General features: G+C 36.4%; 1 protein-coding gene across 2 annotated transcripts in view; it reads right to left on the reverse strand.

Moving 5' to 3' along the window:
• Positions 1-824: 824 nt before the first annotated feature.
• Positions 825-13,947, reverse strand: part of LOC134311340 (neuronal cell adhesion molecule-like) — a 39,285-nt gene continuing 26,162 nt past the window's right edge. Inside the window, exons 20-27 of one of the 2 annotated variants that reach the window (XM_062992983.1) lie at positions 12,553-12,675; positions 11,772-11,948; positions 10,415-10,480; positions 9,367-9,489; positions 8,088-8,243; positions 6,298-6,429; positions 6,141-6,219; positions 825-1,071 (exon numbers count right to left, since the gene is read on the reverse strand). In XM_062992983.1, coding sequence (XP_062849053.1) covers positions 837-1,071; positions 6,141-6,219; positions 6,298-6,429; positions 8,088-8,243; positions 9,367-9,489; positions 10,415-10,480; positions 11,772-11,948; positions 12,553-12,675 — 1,091 coding nt within the window. In that variant the 3' untranslated portion in view covers positions 825-836. The remainder of the gene's footprint in view (positions 1,072-6,140; positions 6,220-6,297; positions 6,430-8,087; positions 8,244-9,366; positions 9,490-10,414; positions 10,481-11,771; positions 11,949-12,552; positions 12,676-13,947) is intronic. The other variant, XM_062992976.1, reaches the window with a different exon arrangement.

Below are 13,947 nucleotides of genomic sequence, written 5' to 3' on the forward strand. Positions count from 1 at the left end.
ACAATGACTCCGTGACACTGCCCCTTCCACCTGCTAAACATGACATAAGTATGTGAGTATGTCAGTGAGTTAGTGAGTTACAAGCCATGTCAATGAAGTGATCTGGCCATAAGGTGCTATTTTAATATCACTGCAGCAAGAAACCACCCACACAAACAAACCTATTTACTCTGTGAACAACGTCACCTGACAAAGGAGTAAGGCTAAATTTACCTCAAAATCAACAGTCAATACATATGAAAGCTGACACCTTCTGGAATACGTCTTTTTGAGTTTTATGTAGGTTATGTTGGAGTACTGTCATGCCCTGATTCAGCACCCTTAAATAAAGTCTTACCTCAAATTTAACAACAGTGTTCGTTCTGTGAAAACTATTCTCATATAATACTTACAACATAAAAGGCATACCCAGTATTTTGACAATGCACCACATATTCAGTACGATTTTGCTACCTACTTTCTTATACTGTTGGCTTCTTGCAGCAGTTGTGTTATCAGTAATAGTAGCATATTTAGCATGCAGCACTCACATACTCTATGTAAAATCAACCAGGTCACATAACGTAAGCTGTGTACTAAGAGAGGTGTGTATGAGAGAGGTGTTATTCTAAAAAAGTTTATGATCATTGCAATACTTATCTGTACTTATTTAACATCCATCCAACATTCCATGTTTTAGTGGATTTCCTGTAAGGTACCTGGTGTAACAATTTCTTTTTGTGCTTTACCATTAAGTAATCCAAATTTGTCGTTAATTTAGAAATTAACAGGAAATTAAGTAGTGCTGTAATTATTCAAATCCAAAAAGGACTAGTTACACCACTTAATTTTCCTGCTTAAACAAAAGAATTCATTGCATTAACAGGTGAGGGGGCCTCTGAGCTCTCGTGTCCCTGCACAGTGTCCCTGTCAGTCTTTCCACTATACTGGCCAATGAAAGAGCCGTCCTCGTTGAACTGTCCATCTCCTGCTTCCCCGTAGTCAACTAAACTGTCATCACTGTCGTCTCGCTTTACGGTGCCACTGGACGGCGTGCGGCTTCCTTTTAATGGTTTATGGTCCTCACTGTCACTAGGAGAAAATAACATGCAGGGTGTTATAGGTGGAATGATGAGAGATGTCATGTATGTTCATAACAAAAGATGAAATACGAATGCAAACAACATGCCGGGATTGATTATATATATGTAAAATCACTGACAGAATTTTTTTATAGTATTAAATAAATAAGGGATGCATCAATCCTATACTAAGTGTTGGTATTCACGCTGATAATGGCCTTAAATGCTGAATTATTACTGGACTAAATTTAGTATAATTATCTATCCTTATCTATAACTTGAAACCCTGATCAGATAATTTAACTTACTACAATAAAACTAAATAGAATATGATGGTAATGTAACTTGAATGTAAGTAAAGCAAATCCAATTCATAGGTGACACCAAATACAACTGGTTAAATAGGCGTATGGCATCAAACCCTTCAAGACACTGACCATAAGCCTAAATCCAAGCATTACATGCTGGCATTACATGTTCATTTACATTATTATGTCATATATGCTTTTATAAGCAGCCAAACAAGTCAAAATATATAGATTTTTTTGGGACCCCTTAGAACATATCTAACAGACCAGTTAACTTACTGCTAATAACAAAAATGGTGAAAGTGGAAGTTACCTCACAAGGGAAGCTATAGTGTAAGGAGATCCCCAGTATAAAAAAGGAAAAAATGGAATAAATGCATCCCTCATTTTAAAAATAAAGGTTTATATAATTATGTAGTTGTCCATATATTAATTGTTTAACTTACAACATAAGTTGTAAGCATAAAGTTTCAATGAAGGTGATTAAAAAACATAATGATACACAAATATACAATGTATATACAATGCACAACAACAACATCAAATACATCATTCCAAGAAAAAAAATCAGTACTCAAGACACAAAGTACATGAAACAACAATGTGATGTTATATATGGTATGAAGTAAAATAGTGTTTCGTCACTGGATATTATTACTCTATTTCAGAGATACTGCTGAAATTATTGCCTTAATAAAAATGGCTGCAAAATAATTTTTTAAAAATGCATTTTATCCCAACTTTTCTTCTAATTTAGTTGTATTTAGTTACACAGTCACATTTCGCTTCCTCTAATGCTGCTGACCTCCACTCCTCACCAAGCAGAGCTGTGACTAACACACTCACCCTCCGACAAGTGTGCAGTAGCTGACTGCCTCTTTTCACATATGGTGCTCAGAATCGAGCAGAGTGTCATGGACTGATCTCCATTATCCTCCTCTGCGCAGGTGCCATCGATCAGCCAGCAAAGGTCAAAATTAAAGCAGTCATGAGGAATATCTCCTTTGGCATTCCCAGCTGTCATTCCCACATTGTCTGTATAGGTGCACAGACTGCCAGTAGCAGAGCCGAGATTTGAACTTGTGAGTTTGCGATAGCTCTCGTGGGCTAGCGTCTTTTACCACTGTGCCTCCCAAATGCCCCGAAACTTCATAAGTTAATTAACCCTGATGTTCTGTTTGAAGTCTCTGAGACCGCAGAGCCTATTTAACAGCTCACAAAATATCCTTCGCATTTCAATCAGCTGGATACTTCATGACTGTTCCTAATTTTATATGAACTGCAAAGAAACAACATTGTATATTGACATTGTGTTCCAAACACCCCCTAATTTATACTCTTTTGTTAAGGGTTTTAGAGACCCCTGCTAGAATACAAGACTAAATGCAATAGATTTTCAGATGTTTTAAGTTTAAGTCTGATGTCTCATATTCACATACCACATACATACACACACAACACATCCATTTACAAAACCTCTCTCTGGCTCTTTCTTTCTCTCTCTGTTTAATTTGTTACTGGGGTTTCTAGGACACCTATAAAACAAGACAGTAAAGTCAACAGTTCCCCCACAGTTTTCCCCTTTTACTCCAATTTAGTCATCTCCTACACTATTTAGTCTTTTCCACTACTCTGCTTGCACCCTGCACTGGCCAAGGAGAGCGGCCAACTAGCACCCACCCACTCAAACACATGCACAGTCATTAGCTGCTTCTTTACAAAAGACAGCAATGGATTCTCAGAGAAGTGTACCACATACCAAGAGCATTCGACCAGACAGCAAAGGTTGAGTTATATGTGCAGGTGGGCATTTTGGAATGCTATGCCACCCTGGCAATTTATACTAATATATATTGGTGATCAACATGTCATTAAACATTACAGTGGCTTTTTACAGCTACTGTAATCATTCAATAACCATACATCATAAGACAATGATGTAAACAGATAGACATCCAACATCCAAACAAAAATGACTGGTTAAAATAAAGTTTAGCTGACTTAAACATGTGATGATCCTTCATGTAATGTACCTTCCCTCTATTTGATTTCCTTTGCCATAAAAGGCTCTACAATGCCACCATACACATTAAAGCTATAATAATAGCATCTTATGCTTGTGCTGCATGCATCATACATGTGTGATATTTGCTGGGCTATTTCTTCCAAACTCAGCATGTGTATGATTACATGTAGCTTTATGGCAGGGAAACATTGGTAGTATGAGGTTTTTCTCCCAGTGGCAGTTCTAATTTCAACCGAGTTTACACATGCAGTGTTGCATTATCCTCCTTACCTTCCCCCACACCTACATCCAACCGAAAAACACAGATCACAGAAAATTATCAGAGGGCAAAAAGGACACTTGAATCACTGTTTGGAACACGCATACATAGAGCTAAAAGAGTGTGTCGATAATGTCTCCATACTAATGATGAACCATTGTAATGCAAGACAGACCAGAAGCTTAAGGGCTATTGTGAAGTATGTTACAGAGATAACAGTCTCTAAATCACTTTGGCTTGGTGGTTTATCTTGACATCAGCAAAGCAAGAAATGGTGCTTTAAGGACACAAGCTATATATGATCATACTACAAAAATAATAAATACAAATAATAAAGTCCAGAAGAACACTTTAATTTCCTGCCAGCTAGTCTTAAAGGGCTAAAAAATTTTCTTTTTTTAAAGCATTTTCTGTGAAAAATTTAGACACAAAAATCAAATGATCAACTATTAGTATTTTTGGTCGAAAAAACACTCTACAAATACGTAAATAATTGAGAAGTGTCAGGTTATAGTGTCACTACATTTAGCAAAGTTACTAGTCTAACCAATGATCAGCAGGCTGGTAACCACTACATACTACTCAAATAAGCAACTTATAAGTTATATATTATGATTACTGTAATACTTCCTACAGGTATTACACATGAAAGTCTTGAGCAATGTATTTAGGGAGCATTTGGAGTTTTTCCCAGCTTTCTGCAAATAGTGAGTAAATTACCCAGGTGGCATCCAATTAAATAATTAATTTATTATTTCAGTCTATTTTATCACTGCTTTATTCTGGTCAAGGTGGAGGTGGGTCTGACTGGGCAAAAGGCAGGAAACACCCTGGACAGGTAGGCAGTCAAACACAGGGCAGACACACAGATTTACACACACATTCACACACACACACACACAGGTAAATGTTAAGATCTGTGTGTCTTTGGACTTGTGAGAGGAAACATAGGGGGAAAAAGGGGGTGCCAGATGAATAAAGGCAGTATGATGTGTGAGCCTTTTTTTAAATGCATTTTCTCCCTTTTTCTTCCCATTTTTAGCATGTCCAATTTTTACCTGATTGCGTTATGCATCCTCTCTACTGGTGCTGAGCTCCACCCCTGATTAAGGAGAGCAAACTGACACACACACACCCTCTGACACGTGTGCAGTACCAACTGCATCTTTTCACCTGCACGAGGCGAGTTCTCCTGCCAATCAGTCTTGTACACGGAGAGCCACACCCTGATCAGCATTATTCCTCTACGCCATCAATCAGCCAGCAGAGGTCGTAATTGCATCAGTTATGAGGTCCCTATCCCTATCCGGCTCCCTTCCTGGATGAACAACAGCCAAACGTTGTTCATGTAGCCGCCCAGCTTAGCCGGATGGCAGAGCTGAGATTCGATACAATGTATTCAAAATCCCAGCTCTGGTGTGCTAACGTATTTCACCGCTGTGCCACCTGAGCGGCAATACATGTAACAGTCTTGTGCAAAACCTTAACTTCTAGCTTTTAAAGTAGCTTGCTAAAAACTACATGTAGGCCATTATAACATTTATAATAACTTTTATCAAGTACTTATCACAGTCACATGAAATATTTCTATGACAAATACGAAATCAAGTAAAACAATCTGACAGAAATGATAGTAATAAACATAAAAAATAAACTTTTCTTATTTGTTCTATGTACGGTCATACGTAAACAAACATATACTCATAATGTATACAACTAAAGTATTCTTTAAAGAATGTTATTTTATATACAGCCATGCATAGTATACATCATTTATACATAATTTGTTAGATTATAAATTATAAAAGACAGTTAATAGATAAATTGATATATTCATTATGTAAATATAAGAATATTCACTAGAAAACGAAATTCATGTAAACATAAGTTGACTTGAAAATAAAGTACAAAATGTTTAGAGTTACTATACAAAGTAAAGTGCTTGATTTTATAGCTTTTATGTGCATTCTGATAAGCAGCTAAAAACAGCTAACATCACAATATTTTTACTTTCAATAACAGTTGGAGAAAGGTCTTTGTGCCCCACACATGGTATGAATTGTTAATGTATAGTATATTGTGTGTTTGCATAATCATTTAGCCATCAGCTTTGAATTAAATCAAATTACCGGGCAGAACCGCACAGAAATGACCACACAGAAATTATCAATAGTAAAGGGAGTACCTCATCAATGTCCTGAATTCTGATTATTGTGGAAGGCTCACACTCTTAAACACAGCTGCTGAAACATCATTCCCAAAGAAAATAAATATATGGCCTACAACCCCGAAATAAAACAGTTATACTGTAGTTGTGCTTTGACTCCAGCATTGACATGGTTTTCTGTAGGATGCAGTTTCTTGTCCTGCGTAGGTGAATCGAACGTGGCAGTTCATAATGGGGTGAAAACCAATTCTTCAAAGGGCTGTGAAGGTACAGAAGAAGAAAAAAATACTCCCCAGGGGCCTGTTCATTGTTCTCTCACCTGTACTCTCCAAAAATTATATCATCGTCCTTCATTGGCTGGAACTCAGGGTCTGCATGCGCAGCCTCCTTCTCTTTGACTGGCAAAATAAGCAGCATTTTAGTCCAATGCCACACATGAGCACATAAGTAAAACCAATTTTTGCTAACTCTCTCACCTGGGTATTTCCCCCCTTTGTTCCTCCTGATAAAGCAGGCGATAAGGAGAACCAGGATAAGGAGGGCAATGGCACACATGAGACCAATAAACCAGCCTTGGGTAGCAATATCTCCCTGCATACTGGCTATAGCTGAGGACAGGAGAATACAGAGTTAGAAATTAATTATAAGTTGCAGCCAGTGTAACATACATCTACAGCAGACATTGACTGATCCTCTGATGTCAACAAATGAAATGAAAAGTGATACAATATAATGTAATGAGAAATACTAAGTAAAATACAATCCATACAATGAAATTGTATTGTAATGATGTAGAAATTAGACTTACTGATGATATCACCTGTTTTGTGTTGTGCATATCATGCAAGCATACACTACATGGCCAAAAGTATTTGGACACCTGACCATAAGCTTTTTGGACATCACATTTGAAAAACAAATTGTATTTAAATTTAGTAACCTCTATGTGGTTATTTCAGCTATAACAACTCTTCTGTCAAGGCTTCTCTTCTTACAAGACGAAGGGAATTTGTGCCCATTCAGTATTTGTATAGCTGGGAACTGATGCTGGTCAAGAAAGCCTCACCTGATCTTCCAGTACATTCTAAAGCTGTTCAGCAAGGCTGAGGTCAGGGCTCTGTACAGGCCACTGGAGTTTCTATAAACCAAGCTTTACTTTATGTCTTTAAAGAGCTTGCTTTGTACACAGGGACACAGTGATGCTGGAACAGGAAAGGGTCTTCCCTAAACTGTTGCTGGAAGTTGGAAGCATATAATTCCATTATATATAAGTGATTTATTACACCTTAGAAATGTTCTGTCACAAAAGTTCACCTGAACATGAGTCCTGATTCATGGCCATTATAATGCCAAAGGCCCTTACTTTGTTGCAGAACCATACATTTTAATATTTTGGCATGACCTTAAACTAGAGTTCCATTCAACCATAAGAGCATGTGTGAGGTCAAAAAGTGATATTGAGGGCTGGCTGACAGTCGGTGTTCCAATTCATCTTAAAGGTCTTGGACGGAGTTAAAATTAGGGATCTGTGCACGGAAACAATTTCATGGATCTCACTTGGTAAACTGAGACACTGAATGGTATTGCATTTTTCTCTTCACTGAAGCTCAGAAGTTTAGCTCAGATAATTAAAAACAGCCCCAGATGGTGAAGTGTAATAGATTTATCTAGAAAACGTGCTGCCACCATGCTCCTTAGACACCAGTGCGATTTAACATCATCTGTTTTGCTTGCTTGTAGTTGCTATAGGTTTAGGGTTAGCTTGAACATGATCTGGCTCTGTTTTTTGCAACTTATAGGATTTATATTCTATTCATGTCTTCAGCACTATGCAATTTCGTTCAGTGAGACTCAGTTGCCTGCTACATAAGAACACAGATGAGGCGATTTCTACTTCACAATAAAAGTACTTACAACTGATCAGGAAATCTCCAGATGGACAATAACCTAGGATAAACTGACCTGTAGAAAAGGTGGTATTGTGTAATATTCATTGACTTGTCTGCATGCTCCCTTATACTGCTAATGTTTATCTATGATGATTGCAAAGCTGAATTCCTAATTTCATGCACCTTTTGTGTATGTGTAATTTGTACAAATGAATGTTGATATGTATAAATGAACAAGCCTGTTATATCACCTGAAAACAACTGAGCATGCTCAGGATAAAAATCACATAAAACAGGAATGGGAGACAGGATGACAAAATCCATGCAGAACTGCATTTTCAACAAGGAAATGGGATCAAGGCCGAGCAGGGCCTCACCTGGTACCGTAAACAATAGCTCCTTAGAGTGGTGGACTGTTTGGTTGGTGTGGCTTTTAGCCACCACACGCACTTTGTATGCCAGCCCTTCCTTTAAACCTTTAAGGACATGGGACTGTGATCCATTTACCATCTCTTTTTGCCAGTCTTCATTGCCTGAGGGGGTTCCAGTAAGATGGACAGGTCAAAGTCACAACCCCGGTAGAAAATAACTACATTCTACACACTTCATGCAACAACTATGTCTACAGGTACATCCCAAATATATAATTGATGTCTGTGACCTGGAAATTGAGCAAAGCTCATAATCTTTAAAGACATATTAATTCCCCAAATGAGGTCAGAAGATATAAAAAATGCTAATTCCAAAAATGCACTTCATAATTAAGTGAAAAATGTATAATTGAAGCACTTTTTATCCAAAAAAGTTGGTATTCACTGTGGGTTCTCCCGATATGCTGAATTAAAGTATACTTACATAAACTTAAATTATTCATTTCATGGTGGATAAGGTTCTATAATGTCATTTAACATGTGGCATGTTTCCTGAATATCAAAAACATGAAAAAATTGCATCTTTACCAAGGAAGAGAGGAAAATCCAGACTGTCATCCTATGTAATCCAAGAACCAGAATTTAAATTAACATATAAGTGAACAATAAAATCGAATTTGTCAAATGTATGTATGTATGATTCTTTTGTTCTTATTTTGTTGTATCTTTTAAAAATAAGCAGTAACAAATCAAGAAAGGGAATAAGGAGAAACTAATCAAGGCAGTAAGGGGACTCCCTAGTCTTCTAGTGCAATTAGAGACTTTATACATCCTTAAAATGGTTAGATTTTCAGGTCATTGGATGTAGCAATTAAATAGACATCAATTAGAATACTGGGATATACCCTATCTGTTTTATTAATAATTCTACAGAACTTCTAAATTATGTGTACATGGCACAAATATATTAAAATAACTTTAATACAGAATAAAAATTGTGTATTAGTATTAAATAGATTCTATATTCGATAAATTGTTATGTAATTAAGTGACTAACTTTCTATACTACTATTCTACTACTGTCTATAATGTGAAATTAAAAATAACTGACTAAAATCAGAACAAAAATGCTAGATTAGTCTAGTTTTACAGTAAAAGTAAAATATAGTAATTATCCTAAAAATAAAAAAAGTAAAGATTTTTTGTTCTTTTTTACTTTTAGCTGTATTTTTGCCGCATTAAAATAATGCATTAGCCAAGTGTTTTAAAAACTAAAATGTCTTACTGTTGTCTACAATATATTCAACATAAATGTGTTTTTCAGGTCCCCAGTACTCCCAACTGATTAATGCTCCATCATCGACCAGAGATGAGCTAACGTTTCCAAACACTGGAGACACTGGATAAGCTAGGCACACAAGAAACAAGAACAGAATGAGGCTAACACAGTGTCAGATATGTGGAATGGATTTTAAATATAGCATCCATGGGCCATACGTTGAGAAGGCCAACAAAAAAGGTCTTTATATACTAAAGAAAAGTTATCTACAGCCCCCTCCAGCAAGTTTTTTTTCTACAAGCGTGAACTCCTACATACTGATGTAACACGCACAGAGAACCATGCTGTAAGTATTTCTCTGACGCTAGCGCTGACACCTTAACCGTACAGCAGTAATCATTGTTGCAGTGGCAACAAGGTGGAACTCGATCCATGTAAAACACAGAGCCAGGCCTATATATACTGCCCAAAACACAACTTTCAAGTACAACCCAAAATCAGAAAATGTTGGGACAGTATGGAAAATGCAAAAAACAAAGTGTTTCTTACATTTACTTTGTTTCTTACATTGCAGACAGTATGAACCCACGATATTTCATGTTTTGTTTGGTCAACTACATTTCATTTCTTCATATACATCCATTCCTGCATTTATGTCTGAAACACATTCCAAAAATAACTGAAATGGAGGCAGTTTGGGGCTACTAATGATGTAAAAAACTGTGATGTCAACAGGTGATTGTAATCATGATTTGGAACAAAAGCAGTATCAACAAAACGCTGAGTAACAGAGTAACAGTGTTTCTTGTGAAAAATTGGAAGGGATTTGCATTTTTCTCCCATTACAGTGCATAATATCATGAAATAATTCAAGGACTTTCAGTGTGTAAAAGGGCGCAAGTCTAAGCTGGCCACCTGTGAGCGGATTACCCAATCTAGAGACTTTAGAGACTTTAGCTAAAAAAAGTATAGTCAAATGTTAGCTTCAGCTTAAACTAGTAAAAGTTTAGGTTAGCAGTGTTAGGGGCTTGATGAGCCTCTAAATTAGATATACCCTTATGAAGAGGGGGTTGTAGAGACTGAGAAGTTGGGGAGACTGGTTGGGGGGAAGCTGGAATCCCTAGAAGAAATATGAAAAGGAAAACAAAACAACCAGATGGGCATATTCAGAATAAAAGCACACAGAGAAGATAAAGCATACATACAGAAGAACAATTAGAACAGTTGTAGATAGGTTTAGGTACCAAAGGCATGCCCAGAAAGCTAGCAAAGCTAACCATAGCAGGCTGGGCAGTAGCTGGGATCAAATGCAAGGAAGTCAGGAAAAATAAGTTCAAAACTAAACAAAGGATATACAATCTGAGAGATCCACCAAAATAACCACCTAGCAGTTTTCTGCTCAAAATCAATTTATGTAACAGCTGAAACTGATATAGACAAATACAGTCCAAGTTTAACTATGCAGTTTTAGCTCAGCATCCCAGGTACAAATACAAACACTGTACACACCCACATATACTTAATCAACTTAGTGCTTCTACAGCAGGTCTTCCAGTGTGTTTATACAGTGCATACCTGGCTACTGTTTCTCACCAGTGATGTCTGGTTTCCCCCTCCTTTACAGTGTTATATTGTGATATTTGTTATGATGTCTGATATATCTCAATAACTGGAAAGTGACCTTGAGCTTGGAAAAGTAGTGAGTGTAATGCAAGAAATCAACTAGAAGAAGAAGTAGAATGTGGGCAGGATAGACTAGAATACCACTGACAATACTGAAATACGGTTGGAAGGATGGCATTGTCACTCTACCCTCCCCTCAGATTCTAGCACAACAAGTAAACCTGGCTCTTGTTAGCTACTGGAAATAACCAAAAATATATATTTTTTTGGCAAGTGCTGTCTTGAGATTTTTGAGACACCTTTTGAGTAATGGAAAGTGCTAGCCATTATTTTTCAGCAAAACGTAATGACTACTACTAAAAGAAAAATGGGTAAAAATAGGAAGGAAAACATAGGAATGGTCCTGGATTCACGAAGGTGAACAAGGCTACCTGGGTATGACTATTCCCTAATAAAGAAGGTTGCTTGTTTTTCATTACACATGCAAAATGTATATGATTTTTGTCAAGTAAACGGAAGCACATCGAGCAAAATAACCATGACTGACCTGAAATGCCATAAGATTTGAGCAGCAAAAAAAGACAAACATTTGTACCAACAACTTCATGTATTAAATGTAAAGCTCACAACACATTAACAAAATAAAAACAAAAAAGGGAAAAATTAATGGTTTTAAAATATTAATTACATTAAAATGCAATCCGTTTTGAGGCAGCCTGGAAAATTCACATGCTCTACAGAGGACCAATTAAAATGTTTAATTTTGTGCCAAAACATTTGTATCTCACCTCCATCCGTTATTGTAGCAAACTCCTCGGTAATGCTGGGGCCTGTTCCCCTCTGTGTTTTAGCACTGAAATAAAACTTGTAGTGGGTGCTGTACTGGAGGTTATTCAGAGTAATGCTGGTCTCGTTGGCAGGGATGATTAACTCATCCAGCTGGCCAAGTTCATTGGTGTTATTGACTAGAAAGTTAGAACAGGATTGGTTAAACAGAGTGTGATATTATATTAACATTTCGATCTCTAACCGTTCTAGTAAAATGTTTTAAAACATCTAACTGTTGGATAATTCATTAGATTTGAATGTTTCACTAATGAGTCAAATGAAACAGCTACATACAAATGAAACACCATAAAAGGATAGATATGTACAATGAATCAAGTTGTAAAATATACCACATTAAATTAATTGCCATATGCTCACAAGGCAAATTTCTGAAGACAGTTTACACACAAAAATAGCTCAGATCTCAAGCTGTACATGGTCCCCAAATAATCACAAAAATATCTAGCAAATAGGGGTCCTATGGGGGTCTATTTTTGTTTTGGCTGGGATAGATGGGACTATTACAAAATGCATCTAAATTTTATGTATGTATTAATGTACGTGCAAGGTAGGTGAACCTAATAATGTGGGCTGTATGTATTAAATATTGGCTACATGCTAGGCAACTATTAAGAACATATTCAAAAGTTATACAGTGTATTAATGTCATGCATTAAGTGTATTAATGTCATACTATTCTAAACAACAGAAACATGATCTGAAATGGATTATTCAACTCACTTGACTGATATTTAAGGCTGTACCCTGTGAGATGCCCATTCCGCTCATGAGGAGGCCCCCACTCCAGAGTTAGAGCATCTAGATCACTGTTAATTATCCTGAGGAAAGCTGGTTGACCAGGAACTGGAAAGAACAAATGCAAACAGGTCCAAATGGAAATATTAAATAAAAGATGAAAAATATTTAGTAGTACTTACATATACTTCATTGCTTTAAGAGAGTAAGAGATTATTTAGCTGTCATACAAACCCCATTTCCAGTAAAGTTAGGACCTTTTATACAAGGCAATATAAAAAAGAATCTGTGATTAGTTTATTTTCTTGATCTTTATTTAACTGACAACATGACAAAGAAAATATTTTCAGTTTTGACACTGACACTTATACACATTTAGGATGTGATGCCTGCAACACACTCAATAAAAGTTATGTCAGAGGCAGGTTTAGTACTGCGTTTCATCAGCTTTCCTATAGTGATATTTCTAATGGTTTGGGAACTGGGGAAACAATTTATTGCAGTTTTGTAAGTGGAATTTTTCTCTATTCTTGCTTGATACAGGATGTCAGCTGCTCAACAGTCTGTGGTCTATTAACCATGGACTTCCAGGGAAAAGATGTCACCTTGATAGCAGCACGTATCTCTCTAAAATTCACATATATGCCTCTGTGTCGATATTATCTTCACACATATGCAGTCCAACCTGCTGTAAGTAATGCCAAGGACTGGCTATAAGAACTTTCCCCTAGGTCAGAGACAGTAAGTATACAAAACCTATAGATATTTTAGAAACATTTACACTAGTGATGCACATAAGTGGTCCACCAACAATAGATCATGTTATGTAAGCCAACTAAATCTAAAATAGTTGCATTAGACATGTACTTTTTTATTTACTGCAGTTTCTATGGCAACGTTATGTTTTACCCTTTGTTGTTCGCATAGTGAATAAAAAAACGTTTGAAATTTAGCCTTACTTTCTAATATACTAAATGTAAATAAATTAAATATCTAATAAAATTAGCCTCTATGCATATTTTGCTCAAGTAAATTAATAGCTCAAGCTGTAATTAATTGAAAATTTCCATTTTGTTGGTTACTGCACTGCCCCTGACATAAAACAATTTTGTCTAAATACTTGTTAGCCAAATCTTTGAATATAACCTATAACCTATATTCCAGAATCAAATGTGTGCTCTGATTCCTCTAGTAGAAACATGCCTGAAGTTACCCTGTTCCTAAATTGAAAAAGCTAATGAGGCTAAAACAGTGCCCATCAATTTAAATTCGCTACATTTAGCCAATAAGAGCACAAAGATTAAAAGCTACTAATCAGTCACTGGTGTCTTTGTACGTTTTCATATAATTGTATTGGCTTATGAGTCCACAGTGTAAACA

Source organism: Trichomycterus rosablanca, chromosome 1, assembly GCF_030014385.1.
Source record: "Trichomycterus rosablanca isolate fTriRos1 chromosome 1, fTriRos1.hap1, whole genome shotgun sequence".
NCBI lineage: Eukaryota > Metazoa > Chordata > Actinopteri > Siluriformes > Trichomycteridae > Trichomycterus > Trichomycterus rosablanca.